The sequence below is a fragment of the Lithobates pipiens genome, unplaced genomic scaffold (genome assembly GCF_037356315.1).
Source record: "Lithobates pipiens isolate NorthernLeopardFrog02 unplaced genomic scaffold, aLitPip1_a1.2 Scaffold_6, whole genome shotgun sequence".
NCBI lineage: Eukaryota > Metazoa > Chordata > Amphibia > Anura > Ranidae > Lithobates > Lithobates pipiens.
Genome location: NW_027507881.1, coordinates 12137660 through 12155966, shown reverse-complemented (window position 1 = coordinate 12155966; position 18307 = coordinate 12137660). Strand labels below are relative to the sequence as shown.

General features: G+C 44.9%; 1 protein-coding gene across 1 annotated transcript in view; it reads right to left on the bottom strand.

Moving 5' to 3' along the window:
* The window catches only part of LOC143958235 (proprotein convertase subtilisin/kexin type 6-like), a 303257-nt gene that overhangs the window by 136320 nt on the left and 148630 nt on the right, over positions 1-18307 (bottom strand). Inside the window, exons 3-4 of the mRNA XM_077467752.1 lie at positions 17660-17767; positions 14606-14749 (exon numbers count right to left, since the gene is read on the bottom strand). Coding sequence (XP_077323878.1) covers positions 14606-14749; positions 17660-17767 — 252 coding nt within the window. The remainder of the gene's footprint in view (positions 1-14605; positions 14750-17659; positions 17768-18307) is intronic.

Below are 18307 nucleotides of genomic sequence, written 5' to 3'. Positions count from 1 at the left end.
GGGTGGTAAAACACGATGGTTGCGTAACATTTTTTCCGCATTGTGGCCACAGCAGGAATTATATTTCCTGCCCCCTCAAGCGAATGAGGCCACTATTTTTTGGAGTGTTAAAACCCCCTCTGTTGAGCCGTGGTTCTACTGCCCTCCTAAATGCGTATCCCCTTTAGCTGCAGAGGCAAAGCCCTAGCCAAAAGTTTTGAGACGGACACAAATATTACATTTTCACAAAGTCTGCTGCCTCCGTTTTTATCACGGCAGTTCGAATATACTCCAGAATGCTATGAAGAGTGATCAGATGAATTGCAATTTATTGCAAAGTACCCCTCTGCAATGAACATGAACTTAATCCCCCAAAAAACCTTTCCACTGCATTTGAGCCCTGCCACAAAAAGGACCAGATGACATGTTAGTGATTCTTTTGTTAGCACAGGTATCAGTGTTGACGAGGACAAGGCTGGAAATCACTATGTAATGCCAATTGAGTTAGAACAGACCAGAAGCTATAAAAAGAGTGGTGCTTAAAATCATTGTTATCTCTGATAAGCATGGTTACCTGCAAGGAAACACATGCAGTCACCATTGATATGCACAGAAAAGGATTCACAGAAGGATAAAACTGCTACCAGGATTGCACCTAAATCAACCATTTATTGGATCATCGAGAACTTCAAGGAGTGAGGTTCAATTGTTGTGAAAAAGGCTTCAGGGCTCCCAAGAAAGTCCAGCAAGCGCCAGGATCATCTCCTACAGTTGCATGATCGGGGCACCACCACTGGAGAGCTTGTTCAAGAATGGCAGCAGGCAGGTGTGAGTGCATCTACATGCACAGTGAGGCAAAGACTTTTGGAGTGTAGCAATCCCATGTGTAGCATGCTAGGTAGTGTAAATACGTTTTTGTAGCGTTGGTAGACTTAGGCTTGGCAGGCAGCAAAGCCAGTGTTTTGAACCTGGGTGAGGGTGAGTGACTCAGGGAGGCTGGCATGACTCATCAGGAAGCACCTTTGGTACCTCCCACTACTATCTGGAACTTTGGAGAAACTTCAAGAAGAATGGGAGGGAATCTAGGAGGAGCTGCCTGGAGAGTATTGATGAAAGCCCCAAACCAACCCCAGACAAATAGGCTGGCAGGGGGAGGGCACCTCATATACTCTGAGTAAGCCCAGCAGGGGTAGTGTTGCATTCGGATAGAAGATGGTGATGGAGTGCTGAGGAAGCTGTCGGAAGCCCTTGAGGGTAGCCCCTTAGTCTGGGGCTCGGAAGCTGGAGGGATCCTCTTCATACACAGAGGAGTCCTGTTCAGAGGCACTGGGGCAGGTGTGAGGGCAGCAGGAGCCAGCAAGAACGTCCAGATTTCCAGGGAGAAGACAGCTGGGTTCGGTGGTAAATGAGGCAGTCGGGGAGGTCTGACAGACAGCCTGAGATGACAGACGTGGCAGTCTAGAATGGCTGTAGTCTGGGAGGACTGTGGAAGATTAGCCAGGTGGGCTGGCAGTGACCAAAGGGGAAGTGCAGGGATCAGTAGCCACAGGAATGTAGCTGGACACTGGGACTTTTATACACACCAAAGGGTCAATGCCTGTAACGGCTTTTGCTGAATCTCAGAGTGCCGTTTCAGATTCCCCTAAACGGTGTCCCAGCTGGATCTGTGATTTTTGCTCAGCAAGTGATGTGCTGGAGGAAGATGAGTGTACATAGAGATTGTATATAGTTGAGTGTCCCTGAGGGAACTTTGTTCCACGCAAGTTGGGATCCCATAAGACCCCTATCCAAGTTTAATACCCCTAATAAAAAAACAAACAAAAAAAAGCTACATAGACTCTTTCCTGTCTCTATGGGCCTGTGGAAAATTCAGTGTGCCTGCCAGTGTAGGGTGGGGATTCCCTATTCACCAAGCGGCTCCTGCGTGGGGTGTGCTTCAGAAGGAAGGCCTGGTGTCAAGGGCAGCAAAGAAGCCACTTCTCTCCAGGAAAAACATGAGTGACGGAGTGAGTGATATTCTGCAGTGCCCCGAGACGACGTGACATTTCACAAAACGTGTCGGGCGGTGTGACATGCTATCTATTGCCTCCGAATATACCAGCTGGAGAAAGGACATTTTCGTGGAGAACCGCGTTCGGCCGACGCTTCCCACTGTGATATGCCTAACCTTACAGTACCTTTGTAAGTGTATTTCTTATTTTATCTTTGATTTTTAATAAACGTTTTTACACTATTTGGAGCGCTTTCTCTCCCTTCTTATGGTGGACCATTTAATGCAAACATATTGGAGCCTGTCTGAATTGTGATCTTGCATGTGGGCGGAGCCTATGGAGGAATGTACATAGCCTGGCTTGATCTCTTGAAGCGTGCAATTTAAGGACGTCTGGTAAGGAGCCAATCCTCATTTCTGGTGGTGGTGCACTGCAATATACGTTGTGACTTTGAACAGGACACAATGGACATATTTAGATTGAGGGTATTGTAGATTGTACCTTTTATTACAGTTTCTGTTGATGTATATGCATTTACATTATTTCAGCACAGAGATTACTTTCTATACACATATCATGATATGGCCGTAATTGTTGTATTTTGCGCTAACATATTTATTATGCGATACTGCTGTTGATGCATATGTATTAATATAATTCTAGCACATAGAATTTTTCCCATATCTATTAGGTATAGTTGCAATTTTTGCTTTTTGAGTTATTTTACTGGGTGACACTGCACTATTTTTATTTTTCATTTTTTTTCTCACATGTATAGTTTCCCATATGGGAGGCACACACCCTAAGATTAATTCTTAGGACAGCGCGGTTCTTTTTTGGGTCATGATATTCTGCAAAAGTTACAGGGATTAGACTGCCGAGGACTGAGATAAAGTCATATGATGAATCTGCTTTCCGATTGTTTGGGGCATCTGGAAAAAACCTTGCCTAGAGAAGAAAAGGTAAGCGCTATCATCAGTCCTGTGCAATGCCGACAGTAAAGCATCCCGAGACCATTCATGTGTGGGGTCGCTTCTCAGCCAAGGGAGTGGGCTCACTCACAATTTTGCCTAAGAACACAGCCAAGAAATTAAGAATGGTGCAAAAACTTCCTCTGGGAGCAATTTCTTCTAACCATCCAAGAACAGTTTGGTTAAGAAAAAAGCCTTTTCCAGCATGATGGAACACCTTGCCATAAGGCAAAGTGATAACCAAGTGGGCTTGGGGAACAAAACATCTACATTTTGGGCCCATGGCCAGGAAACTCCCCAGACCTTAATCCCGTTGAGAACTTGTGGTCAAGCCTCAAGAGGCGGGTGAACAAAAAAACCCACAAATTCTGACAAACTCCAAGCATTGATTGTGCCAGAATGGGCTGCCATCAGTCAGGATGTGGCCCAGATGTTGATTGACAGCATGCCAGGATGAATTACAGAGGTCTTGAAAAAGAAAGGGTCAACACTGCAAATATTGACTCTTTGCATAAACTTAATGTAATTGTCAATCTTAGCCTTTGACACTTATGAAATGTTTGTAGTTAAACTTCAGTGTACCATACTAACATCTGACAAAAAGATCTAAAAACACTGAAGCAGCAGACTTTGTGAAAATTGATATTTGTGTCACTCAAAACTTTTGGCAATGGCTGTACACATGCTGCGGCCACATTGTTCTGCAACCACTGTAGTCAAGGACTTAGAGCAGACGATCCTCTTGCCTGTCAAATTTGGATCGCTCTTCAAGTGTGAACGAGCTCTAAAGAAAGTTTGGCTAAGGTGAGGTTACAATTCTTCAACAATTAGTCTATATAAGCCAACTGCTATCTACAGGGGCATTATTAAATGATGACCTTTAGGCCTAGCTCATATGTGTGACAAGCTGTTAACATTCTGAACAGCAAGCTTTATCATTATATTTTCATAGTTTTCATCCAGCTTTTTCAAGGCTTTAGATCACTCTTCTCCTGCCAGCAAGCATTGGAATTGCTTTCAACTAGCTAGGAGCAGAATTTACCAGGTTTCCAACAAGTGACAGCCAGGACTCCCATTAAGATCTTGGTCTATCATCAAACTTGAGTTGGAGGTCACTTCAAAAGCTTCATGAAAGTTGGTTGAAGCTGGCTGAAAGCTTTGCAAATGCTTTGTGAGAGCCTGCTGTACACACATCTGGCATTAAAGACTAGGGAAGCGTTATAAATACCCTACACCTGGAGCGTATCTGCTAATTATGTCCACCACCATCATTGTTTTTGATGACAATGCAACACAACTGCTTTAAAGTGGAAAATTAACCCTGCAGTACAATGCTAAAAAAAAATAACAAAAAAAAAAAAAACACACAACCTGCTTCATAAAGTTCAACATACAACAAACCACTAATCCCAATTTTATGCTCAGGTAGCCCACTTCAATTAAAAGGTCTTTCATTTAAGCACCCAGATGTCAGCAGCCATCCCTTTTGTCATGACAAGGACATGTTGACAACTCAAAAATAGGAAATCGAAAAACAAGGGAAGTGCACTGTATAGCACAATAAATCTTTTTATTAAATGCAGAAATAAAAAAAATATATATACTCACATGCTCCAGTATTGTCAACGTGCCAATAGTAAAGGGTAGAATACTTGGTCAGAAATCCTCCTCGTCCCCCAGCTGAAGTCACCCTCACACATGTATCTTAATGCTGCTATACTGGTGCTGCAGAATCAGTGACTTAACACCTGAGAAGTTTGCTTAGGTGGTCGCTCATAATTTAGAGCGCATCTAGTAAGAGTGTGGCAGGTTGCCATGGATATAACGAGTTTCAGGAGCGCAAGCCCCTTTCTCAAGAATGCCGGAATGCTTGAGAAAGGGGGGCATGGCCCAAAATGCATCATATCCACAGTAATTTACCACATTCATCCTGGATGTACTCTGCTCTATGAGTGGCCATATGTAGAACAGGTATGTGTTATATTTACATAGCTGTGTTAGGACCTGGGGATGGGAACAGGAAGTAGGAATTTATGAAGTGAAACTAGAAGAAATAATTTTTACATGTGGCTCGCTCTCTGACTGGAACAAGTTCTTCACAAGAATCATCTGAATATTCATCATTGCTTTTACAAAATCTACATGGTGACAGAAGTGGGATTGCTGAAACCTCATGGCTCAGAATAGACATGGCATAAAGCCCCTAATCTTTGATAATGACATTGCTAACAACTGGCTGAAATTCAAAATAGAATGGGACGTGTACAGCAAAGCAGGACTCTCAGACAACTCAAAAAAGGTACAAGCTTACACTCTTGTCAATTTTGCTGGTTCAGGTGCACTAGATAAATATGAGTCATTTGATTTTTCAAGATGAGGACAGAGGACCCTGATGTCTTAATCAGGAAATTTGCTGTTATAGACAGACATGCATTTAACTATTCCCTATTCAGGGAAGCCTATCCCACACCCAACTAACAACTGTCCCCGAGCCACTCTGCCATCAAATCATTCCCTGCATCTATTACCTTTTGTGCCACCACCCCCTCCCTTTAGAATGTAAGCTCTATGAGCAGGGCCCTCCTGTCCCTTCTGTATTGAACTATACTGTAATTGTGCTGTCCCCTCTCTACATTGTAAAGTGCTGCGTAAACTGTTGGCGCTATATAAATCGTGTATAATAATTTAACATGATGGCTTTGAAACCTGATGAAGGAATACAATGCTATGCAGCCACACAGACTGCTGGCTAAAAAATGTGATTTTGATGCACTAACAGATGAACGGATGTGTGACAGGATTGTATGTGGGATCTACAATCAAGCGGTTTGTGTTCAGTTGTTCAGGGAGAAAGATTTAAAGTGGTTGTAAACCCTTACAAACCACTTTGACCTACAGGAAAGCCTAGATTAAGGCTTACCTGTAGGTCCAAGAAATATCTCCTAAACCTACATGGTTTAGGAGATATTTAGCAAAAGACAGTCTACGACGCATGCACGCAGGCGCACAATCGCCATTAGCAGCATGCCGCTGCTAGCGGCGATATGCCGTAAGTGGCGGCTCCAGTGCGCATGCGCGGGAGTGACGTCATAGCTGCTCCGGCGCTGTGAGTGGCCGGAGCAGCGATACCCAGAAGAAGATGGATGCAGGTAAGTGACACATAATGGGCTACTATGCGATGCATAGTAGCCCATTATTCTTTACCTTTGCAGGGTTTATCAGGGTTTACTTCCTCTAACACTGGAAACAGCCATCAGAATGTGTATGTTGTTTGAACATTCTAAAATGGCCACTAAGGAACTAAAAAGAGGCAGAAGTATTTGTGGTGCAAAAGAATGAAAGGCAATGCAGCAACTGTGGTAGTGAACATGCTACCAAGCACAAGTGCCTGGCTTTTAACCCTTTCATGACTAAGCCTATTTTTGACATTTGGTGTTTACAAGTTAAAATCCATATTTTTTGCTGGAAAATTACTTATAACCTCCAAACATATATATATTTTTAGCAGTGAATCTAGAGAATAAAATGGCGATTGTTGCAATATTTTATGTCACACGGTATTTGTGCAGCGGCGTTTTAAATGTAACTTTTTGGGAAAAGGGACACTTCCATGAATTAAAAAAAACGAAACAGTTAGCCCAATATTTTTGTATAATGTGAAAGCTGATGTTACGCCGAGTAAATAGACACCAAACATGTCATGCTTTATAATTGCATACCCTTGTGGAATGACGACAAACTATGGTACGTAAAAATCTCCATAGGTGACGCTTTAAATTTTATTTACGGTTACCAGGTTAGAGTTACAGAGGAGGTCTAGTGCTGGCGCGACTTCAGTATGCATTTTCTTTGCTGCGCGAGCTCACGGTGACATTTAAAAAAAAAAAAAAAAATCTTATTTTAAAATGGTTTAAAAAAAAAAACGTATCACTTTTATTGCTGTCACAAGGAATGTAAGCATCCCTTGTGACAGTAATAGGTGGTGACAGGCACTCTTTATGGAGGGATCGGGGTCTAAAAGACCTCCAAATCCCTACTTTGCACTTCAAAGTATTCGAATGGCCGTTTTCGGCGATTCTGAATACTATATATTTTTTTAAACTGGCACCATTGGCAACCGAGTAAATGGGAAGTGACGTCATGATGTTGCTTCCGTGTTTACAATTAGGAGACTGGAATGAAGCCGCTTACGGATTCATTTCAGACTGTCCCTAGCCGCCAGAAGCGGCAGATTGTTGATCGGGGCTCCCGATGGTACAGGAGCCCTGGTGGGGTGGGGGGGGGGGCCCCCTCCTGCTCTTCCGGTATAACAGCCGAGCGGCTTTTAGCCAAATTGGTTATCATTGGAAAGCCGATCGCCGGCTCTAAAAAACAGTACCGGGATGATGCCTGCAGCTGCGGGCATCATCCCGGTATAACCCCCGAAAGCCGAGGCCGCACATCTGCATACGCTCAGCGACAAGGGGTTAATAAAAGATGTAACTCATGCAACAACTGGAATCATTTTCCAAAATGTTGTAGGTCCAAGCCTCAAAATAGAGGTGTGTGGATGACACCATCTAGTCATACTAAACAAAAACGTACACCAAATTAATGAAATTGAAAGGGATGATCACCAAAACTGTTTTCATTGTGAAAGTGTGGACCTAACTGCAAATAAGGGAGAAATATTCAACACCCTCTCAACAGAATGCAACAAACATGTCAAGTTGAAAATTGACACTGGTGCCAAATGCAATGCAATGTCATGTCCTTACCCACATTGCACATTGACCCCAAAGCTGAAATTGCCCAAATAAAGTAAACCTGATAGCTTATGGCAGTTAAACAATTCAGACATTGGGCACTTCTGCCTTGGATCTATCAGGGGACAAGCTGCTATTCCACATTGTGGATAGAAATGTTATGAGCCTGCTAGGCTTAGCAGACAGAATGAGCTTAAATCTAATCAAACTCAGTCCAGAAGTTCATATGCAATACAACATGCGCCCGACATGATGGCTTTGAGGACTTACTTCGAACTGATACTGTTGGTAAGCTTCCAGTCATGTATCACAAGCGCTTAGCTGAAACTGTACAGCCTACCGTGTGTGCCCCTCGAAGGATCCCACTGGCTATAAAAGACAGGCTTGTAAGAGTTGGAAAGGATGACTAGACTGGGCATTATTGCACCAAGTGCAGGTGGCTACCCCCTGGGTGTCTGCCATGCTAGCAGTAGTCAAGAAAGATGGCACTGTCCACATATGCATGGGTCTTGTGCACCACAATAATGCTCTCCTGAGGGCCTCATATTACCAGTTAAAAACTGTAGAGCAAGTGATCGCTGACATGCCACAGGCAAAGGTCTCCAGCATTCCAAACGCAAAATGGGGATTCTGGCGAATCCCTCTGGCTGAGGAATCATGATTACTCAACAATTATGACCCCATCTGGGAGATACAAATGCTTACAGATGCCATATGGAATTTCAACTGGAAGCAAAGTCTTTCAGAGATGTATGGAACAGCCTTTTGCTGGACAGCCATGTGAAATAGTCGTGGATGATATCTTTGATTTGGGGATCCTCTGTTGAAGAGCATGAGAAACGACTTAAATGCGTATTAGACCGTGTCAGAGCCATCAATATGCAACATAACCCTACCAAATGTTGCTTCAGGGTCTCAGAGGTGCTATATGTTGCACACCTTCTCACAGATAAAGGTGTCAAGCCTGACCCAGAATAAACCAAAGCCATCCATCAATTGCCTGCTCCAGAGGACAAACATGGATTACAAAGGTTTCTTGGCATGACCAATTATCTCAAAGTTCATTCATCACTACAGTGAGATAACAGCTCTGCTCCATCAGCTTCTGCATTAAGATACCAACTGGTGTTGGACTGAACATACTGTTGCTACAATGATCGCAATTAACTAGTCCACCTGTCCTACAGTATTTTGATGTACATAAGCACATGGTTTTGGCTGCTTATGCTTCCCAGCATGGTCTTGGTGCAGTCTGTCTTCAAGAGGGGAGGGCCTGTGGCTTTGGCATCAAGAGAAATGTGCACGTGTAGGTTCTGACGTTTATGCAGCCCTACGCAACACATCGAGGGATGGCATGCCTTCTCCGGCACAATGTTTACTATCACGACAAACCAGGACTCCAATTCCCATGATCCCATTCCAGCTCCTGCCAAGAGTTAAGACTGATGTTCAGGCTGCTTTATTTACACTCAGGCAAAAGGGAAAGATAAGCCATGACAAATCAGCCAGACGCCTTTGCCCTCTGGAGCTTGGGCAGGTGGCAAGGATGGAGACAGCCCGTGGGTTTGACAAACTGGCCCGGTTCATGGAAAGGCCTGCCAACCAAACAGCTATGCTGTCCATTCTGATGGTAGGACCACAAGCCCCACAAGTTGTTACTAGATCTGGAAGAGTGTGTAAACCCAATCCAAAGTTCCAAGACTATCACACACACTGACTTTCACTCAGCATCTTTTGTTTTATATTGTAATTTGCTATTGTTCCTTGCTATGCTGTACTCAATATTATTCACGATTTATATAGCGCCAACAGTTTACAAAGCGCTTTACAATGTATAGGGGGGGACAACACAATTACAGTACAACACAAAAGGGACAGGAGGGCCCGGCTCGTACAGCTTTCATTCTAAAAGGGAGGGGGTGGTGGTACAAAGGTAATAGCTGCAGAGAATGATTTGATGGGGGTGGCTCGGGGACAGTTAGGTGGGCGTGGGATAGGCTTCCCTGAATAAATGAGTTTTCAGGGAACTCCTAAAGGTGGACAGGGTAGGGGCTGAGTGGACAGACTGGGGCAGGGAGTTCCAGAGGATGGGAAAGGCTCTGGAGAAGTCTTGAAGGAGAGCATGAGAGGTGGTAACAAGGGAGCTAGAAAACAGGAGGTCCATGGAGGAGCGGAGGGGACGATTTGGGCGATATCTGCAGATGAGGTTGGTGATGTAGATGGGGGCGATGTTGTGGATGGCTTTGTATGTTATGGTTAGCATTTTGAATTTTACACGGTGGGGTAGGGGAAGCCAGTGAAGGGATTGGCAGAGAGGGGCAGCAGTCACGGAACGATTAGTGAGGTCTAGCAGCAGCATTCATAATAGACTGAAAGGGGGGGGGGGGATAGCCTGCTTAAGGGTAGGCCATTAAGGAGATAGTTGCAGTAGTCAAGGCGGGAAATAAGGAGTGAACGAGTTGCTTTGGGTTGTCATTAGTCAGGAAGGGTCGAATTCTGGAGATGTTGCGGGGGTGAAGGCAGCAGGATTGGATATGGGGGCTGAAGGAGAGGTCAGAGTCGAGGATTACACCCAGGACCCTGGCATGTGTGGAGGGACTAATGGTTGTGTTGTTGATATTAACGGTGAAGTCACGGGGGGGGGGGGATCGTGAAGGAGGAAATAAAACAAGGCCAGTTTTAGAAAGATTGAGTTGGTTCTATATTACACTTCATTTATGCATATCCTTTCTAGAAAAGGGGCAAGATGTAGAATATGTAAGTGTTGTAGTTACACAGCCGTGTTAGGACCTGGGGGTGGGAACAGGAAGTTGTGAGGCAAAACTAGAAGAAATAGGTTTTACATGTGGCTCTCTGCCAACGGGAACAAGCTCTTCGCAAGATTCACCTGAATATTCAACATTGCTTCTACAAAATCGACACCATCTAAGCCCTCCATTAACTTCTTGGGAATTCAGTCCCTGATGCTGCGCCCAGCTTCCTACCTTCAGTACACCAGCATAGACGCATTCAGATACACGTGTGAGGGGTGACTTTAGCTGGAGGATGAGGAGGACTTCTGGCCTGACCATATTCTGTTCACTATAGGCACACTGACAATTCACAGCATGTGAGTGTATACAATTTTTTTTTATTTTTTTTATTTCCCCACTTAATAAAGAGATTTATTGCACTATGCAACACACTTCCTTTGTTTTTCTATAAAGTTCAACATGAAACTTGTAAGGAAAATATTCTATTTTGCCTGCTTTGTTTTTTACATTTTGAAGTTTTTTTTTCTGTCCAGATAAGGCTGGTGCCATCTTTGAACGTGTCCAGAATATTACTTCGGTAGCATCCTCCTAGGTGAGTAGCTAAGACAATAGTTCAATTTAGTTTTTTTTTGCTCCTCTAATCATTGGAGCATCTATTGACTTCTTTGGGCTGTTCTGGATCGCCTGGGTTGCACCATTTCCCCCTGCCTTCCAGAGGCTTCTATCACATAGGTGATGGGAGAGTGCAATGAGCAGCTTGATTTATTGTGCTTGAGCGAATCCATGGGGAGGTGTGCCCAGTAGGTAGCTGAAGAGAACATATATAGGCTGGAGGTCAGGAGCAGCTGGGCTCTTGGCCTTGCTGGAGACGTTCCACAGCCTCAGGGGCTGCTGACCATCTGAAGCAGTTCCACTAGCATTTGCTGGTGTTCAAGGTTTGAGCTGTGACAGAGCTGGGGCCCCATTTCCAAGTATTTTTGGAGCTAGCTAAGGGACTTCCATTAAGGATCTGACCTTGAGAGTCCATTGAACAATGCTTGGAAGCTGGAAAGTGTGTAGCTGTCCAGTGGCATTGTGAGCATTAATCCCTTTTTCTGAAGATTGTCCGGTAGAAGCTGGGAGTGAGTGGCTATCCTGCAGCCAAGCAACACCTAGAGGAAGCTAGGAACTACGCAGCTGTCCCGTGACAGATCTCTGGTGCAAACTGGGAAGTGTTCTGTTGTCCTATGACATTGCGAGTACTGACCTGAGCTTAGGATCCTGGCGACTGTGTGCGGTTTGACTTTGGGACGATAAGTGCCAGCTCTTACTGAGACAGCTTTTACAGGGCCTCAGTTCTGGCCACCCCCCTTGCTCCATGGCCTAAGGACTGTTCAAAGATGACTAGCCTAGTGAAGTGTCCCCTACTGCTACTGTAGCAATATGGACTATAATTGCCACGAACAGCTGTTCCCTGCCTTTGTATACCATGTTATCCCTCTAGTGCCCAGCGTTATCTGACATCATATTTGTGAGCCCAACCAAAAGGGTTGTGGGATTGGTAGTTCCAACAGATGGCTGTTCCCCTGTAGGATTACACTTTCGGACTACATATCCCAGGGATCTTTGCTACCAGAGAGATTTCTGGGAAGAACTATAAAAAAAAACAAACATAGACCCGCCTCTTGCTCTCTCCATCCTGGGCCTCGTGTGTGAAGGACCTCTCCACACAGGGAGAGTGAGGTTGCGGCCCACCACGCGGTCTACAGCATTCCTACCTGACTGAGAAGGGAATCGGCGCTGCCTGCCATTATCGGACATTGTGTTGACACCATCCCTATAGTGCAGCTACCCACGCTTTGTGCCCCATAGCAGGGAAGATCACCACAAGCAGATCTGCAGCCAGAACATCAATTCGGGAGTCACTACCTGGAAGGCGTTGAATCGGCCTGGTTGTTAAGAGGACTGTCGCTCACCTTTGCAAGTCTTTCCTTTGCTTCATTGGGACACTGTGCACAGACAGCTTTACCTTGGGAACACTTTACCACATTTTTGTTTGAACACTGTACATAATTCTCTTTAGCTACAGTCATCACAAGACATATTACCACTCTGTTACTATATCCTATTGGATACAATTAACAAGCTTCGACTGCCAAAGACCATCAGATCTACAACAGCGACATTCTGTCATTGTTACTTGAAGGGCCTTTACACAATCCATGTTAGCTGCATCTCTCATTAGGATCAGAGGTTAGACAGGCCGGCCTGGGTTCTCTTTCAAGTAGTATTGTCAGTAGTGCTGCTTAACTTGTTTTATGCTTTCAGGTTATACTCAATTGGTAATCTACTGTACATATGTGTATTTCTACTATTCTGTTGCTGCAGTCTGACTCAACTGACTTTTCTTAAGTGGTGGTTTGGCTGAGCTTGTGCCATTACCTTAAACTCAGTTGAATAATTACTTCTTTGTACAATCTACCTTAACTGAAGTATTACAGTAAACGTTAATAAAATATAAACGCATTGAGTGCCGTCTTATTACTTAAAGGTGTTGCATGATGTCTGAACCCAGAGTGTGTCAGGTGGGTTCAGTGCCGCCTACAAGTGCGCGCCCCCCCCTTCAGTGCCGCCTACAAGTGTGCGCCCCCCCTTCAGAGCCGCCTACAAGTGCGCCCCCCCCTTCAGTGTCGCCTACAAGTGCGCCCCCCCTTCAGTGTCGCCTACAAGTGCGCGCCCCCCCTTCAGTGTCGCCTACAAGTGCGCCCCCCCCCTTCAGTGTCGCCTACAAGTGCGCCCCCCCCTTCAGTGTCGCCTACAAGTGCGCCCCCCCTTCAGTGTCGCCTACAAGTGCGCCCCCCCTTCAGTGCCGCCTACAAGTGCGCCCCCCTTCAGTGCCGCATACAAGTGCGCCCCCCCTTCAGAGCCGCCTACAAGTGCGCGCCCCCCCTTCAGAGCCGCCTACAAGTGCGCGCCCCCCCTTCAGAGCCGCCTACAAGTGCGCGCCCCCCCCTTCAGAGCCGCCTACAAGTGCGCGCCCCCCCCTTCAGAGCCGCCTACAAGTGCGCGCCCCCCCCTTCAGAGCCGCCTACAAGTGCGCCCCCCCCCTTCAGAGCCGCCTACAAGTGCGCCCCCCCCCTTCAGAGCCGCCTACAAGTGCGCCCCCCCCCTTCAGAGCCGCCTACAAGTGCGCGCCCCCCCTTCAGAGCCGCCTACAAGTGCGCGCCCCCCCTTCAGAGCCGCCTACAAGTGCGCCCCCCTTCAGTGTCGCCTACAAGTGCGCCCCCCCTTCAGTGTCGCCTACAAGTGCGCCCCCCCTTCAGTGTCGCCTACAAGTGCGCGCCCCCCCTTCAGTGTCGCCTACAAGTGCGCCCCCCCCCTTCAGTGTCGCCTACAAGTGCGCCCCCCCTTCAGTGTCGCCTACAAGTGCGCCCCCCCCCTTCAGTGTCGCCTACAAGTGCGCCCCCCCTTCAGTGCCGCCTACAAGTGCGCCCCCCTTCAGTGCCGCATACAAGTGCGCCCCCCCTTCAGTGCCGCATACAAGTGCGCCCCCCCTTCAGTGCCGCATACAAGTGCCCCCCTTCAGTGCCGCCACATCAGAGCACATCAGTGAAGGAGAAAAATTACCCATTTGCTACATTTTATAACAGAAAATTTTCCATCATTTTTTAATTTGTTTAGCAAAAAAAAAAAAGAAAACCCAGTGGTGATTAAATGCCACCACAAGAAAGCTTTATCTGTCTCAAAAAAATTATAAGAATTTCATATGGATACAGTGTCGTATGACGTTGCAATTGTCATTCAAATTGCAACAGCTTAGATTGGCCTGGGCAGGAAGGTGGTGAGTGCCCGGTATAAGTGGTTAAAGATACATGGTTTACACTTAGCACTTGTTGCTTGAATGTTGCACCCATTTGATGAATTGATCATAGATTTATTGATGTATTTTTAATATTTACAAGTATGCTCCTTATTAAAGAGACCGCATACTCTCTTCCAGACAATATTCCAGGTATTGAGTACTCCAATATTGAGTTGCAGCAGGCTTTTTTGTTGTTTCCCCCCTTTTTTTCAGGTAAGCACTAAGCGCAGATAGTAAAGCTTTTTATTTTTAGCATATATCACATACCAGAACAGACACGTGTAATGACAACCAGAAGGTCTTACTTAGTTCAGCCAATACTCACATAATTGTGAACGAGATCTGGGTGACTTCTTTCTACACCATCATCTAAGATGCTGACCACCACATTCTTCCCAGTGTATCCTCTCTGCCAAGCTGCCATAACGTTCATTTCTGACCGGCAGCGGCTGCTTTTATCCCCACAATGCTGAAGAACACAAAACAAAAAAAAGGGTAAAAATCCACAGAATTTTAGATAATCATCAGGCTTTATCATGAAGGCACAACAAAGAGAACTAAGGATGTACAATGTACAGTAGCCAAAGACAGACTTCGAAAACTACATTAACCAGGAAACTCCATCATACTGGACATCTCTATTCTTCGTACGGCTTTCTAATGCACAAGCCCATCATGAACTTGTTCTGGGAGGTTTCAGGATAATTATCTTGCACACTATAACTCCAGTTTTCATCGACTGGAAGAAGTTCATAACAAGCAAGTTGGACTTAGATTTTAAAGCAGATATTTGTTAGTACGCGGTTATCAAATCCAAATTTACGTGTTTGGCTTTGAGTAGTGGTGAACAGTGAATGAGGGATACTCATGGCGGAAAGATGTCTCATAGCTGTTAGCTTGAAAAACACTAACCCACCTCAACTGCTAGAATCAAAAACAAAAAAACATAGAACTCATGGAGAAACAGCCAGACTTCATGATAACCGAGTTCCATAATAACATGTGGAAACTGTGCCACTTTGTTGACACCCTCTCCACCCCTAACTTAGCCGGTTTTTCACCCATGGGGCAACCTCTAAATCTACACCAGCCATTCCCAACCAGGGTTCCGTGGAACCCTGGGGTTCCTCCAGATGTTGCTAGGGGTTCCTTGAGCTGTGGCTGATGAACCACCTATTTGATGATGTCTACAGAGTTCAAGGTTCAGCACCACTTAGCAAAGCCAGCAGCAACAATACCAAATATCTTTTTGGCTGTATTGAAGGGTGGCATTCTGAACACCACTTTAAGGGGGGCATTCTTCCTATTGACCACCAATGTAAGGAGCATTGTTCCTATTGAGCTCTGATTTGGTTTTGGAAGGGTTCCTCGAGACATGTTTTTTTGGGGTTCCTCTAGGGTTAAAAGGTTGAGAAAGCCCTCCTTACACTTTTGAAATGCTGCGGCTCTCTTTTTCTCTTTCCGTCTGTACCTTTTCCTTTGTGCTCCCAGAATATATGATGCTTCAGAAACCATGACCCCTCTTAGAGGTTTCTGTGCACCTTTATGCAATCTCCATGACACAGTATACTTTAAATGACGTGACAAAATCACTTACCTTACGCTATTGTTGGTTACTAAATATAATGTCCTCCCTATTTACTCAGGGATGCTCCGTTTTATATTTTGCCGTCTTAACCCACAGTACTGTGAGCTTGTTTTATGCAATGTGAAGTATCGTATTCCATGTTTGTACCTTCTTTCATATAAATCAGGGGTCTCAAACTGGTGGCCCTCCAGCTGTTGCGAAATTACAAGTCCCATCATGTCTGCCTGTGGGAGTCATGCTTGTAACTGTCAGCCTTGCAATGCCTCATGGGATTTGTAGTTTCACAACAGCTGGAGGGCCACCAGTTTGAGACCCCTGATTTGAAAATTCTAATAAAAAGCTTTTGGTGGAGAAAAAATATAATTAGTGTGGGTGTGGGTGCAGAGATCGTTCATTGATGTCTAACGTGTGCCATTGTGGTTCCAATGAGAACAAAATATACTCCATTGGTGACAGTGGGTGCAAAAACGATGCAAGTGTTTGTATCAGTGGGGTCAAACTACACCCCATAGTTTGTCTTTGATTAGATTTTTTATTTGTATAAAATATTTAATAAATATTGAACATGCAACCATTACACCGGTTTTGTAAAGTATTTTAAGCAACTCTTTCTTTTGAGACTTGGTCTCTCTAAGAAATGAGGGAAAAATCAAAGGGAGAAGGACCAGTCACTTTTAGACCTCTTTGGGGTGTTTTTCATGCGCTTTAGCGTTAAAAAAAGTGCCTGTAAAGTGCCTGTAAAGTGCCTGTAAAGTACTTGAAAGAGCCTCATCTACAATCCCAATGTAAAAGCCCGAGTGCTTTCACACCGAGATCCCTTTCACACTCGGGCGTTTTTCAGGCACTTTAGCTTTAAAAAAAAAAAGCGCCTGAAAGAAGCCGCAACTGCAATCCCAATGTGAAAGCACTCGGGCACTGCACTGGCAGGGCGTCAAAATAAGCCCTGTAAGCAGCTTCTTTGCAGCGCTTTTGGAGCCGTTAATACATCGCTCCTAAAGCGCCCCTTTTCATTGAAATCAATGGGAAGCGCCTGCAAAAAGCCTGAAAAGTGCCTGAAAAGCCCCTGCAAATAGCTTTCGGCAGAGGCGCTTTGTGGGCACCTTTCACCCTTTATTTGGCCACTAGCAGGGGTTAAAAGCGCCCCACTAACGCTCAAAAAAAAAGCTGGTAAAGCGCAGCTAGTTTAAGCTGTGCTTTGAGCATTTTTTGGGCGCTGGCAGTGTGAAAGGGCTCTTAAAGCACTTGGGCTTTCACATTGGGATTGCAGATGAGGCTTCTTACAAGCGTTTTACAGGCGCTTTAACACTAAAGCGCCTGAAAAACGCCCCAGTGTGAAAGGGATCTTAGCTGTATGTGTAATTTGTGCTTCAGCTGTGTAAACGGGCTTTATTTTTAAAAAAAGGAAAGCAGGTAAAGTTAGTTTTGCCAACACAAAAATAAAAAAGCCTGGCGATGTAAAGTGGCAAATGTGCAAAATTCTGATTTACCTAAATATATAAAAAAAAAAAAAGCAGCAAAAGCTACTTTAGCTCCGAGGACGACATTACAAACAAAAACATTCTACTTTCCCTTTCAGGTGAGTTGGCCGGCATTAGCCCAACACCGGTACAACTTCACCTTAACATAAGTGTAAAATCACACGGCTGAACGAGGTCTTCGGCACACAAGCCACCGTTTACATGGAAGCGAGTGGAAATGTATTTTTGGAATTTTCAGACATCTAAGCACTTGGCATACGCAAGTGGGCACTCTATCCTGCCAGCAAATAAATGTGTAGATTGGCGTACTTACCAGATACCACATGTTTGACCAGATGGGGTCATTAAAGTACAGGCTGGAATCTGCTCGGATATGCCGCTTCACCCTTTTCTTCACTTGCTGCTGCTGCATCCACTCCACCTGTACGGGAAACCGGAGGAAATCAGCTAGACTTCACATAGCCAAGATAATGGCCATATATTCAATGTAAAAATGATAAACTACAATAAAGTGAAACTTTACTCTTCCAATCAACATTTTTAATCCTCATGCTGCCAGCATTAGTAAATAGATAGGAAAGTATACAGTGAGGTAAAAAGGTATTTAACCTAGAGGTCGACCGATATATCGGCCGATATTTGCCGTTTTTTAAATAATCGGCATCGGCCGATTGTGCTGATAAAAAGCCGATTCTACAGTGGGACTTTGAAATGACTTCTGTAAGAAGTCAGTGTAAGTTGCCTGAGTTGTCATAGCAACACTTTCCTCCTCTCTGGGCAGACTGCCAAGAAAAGAACTAAATGATACAATGTTTACACTTCTGAATGAATGAAGTCATCTCTGTGTAGAAGTTCTCAGTTTAACCATTTAAAGACTAAATCTTTTCTGACACTTGTTGCTTACAAGTAAAAATCCTGTATTTTCTGCCAGAAAATCACTTAGACCCCCCAAAAATTATAT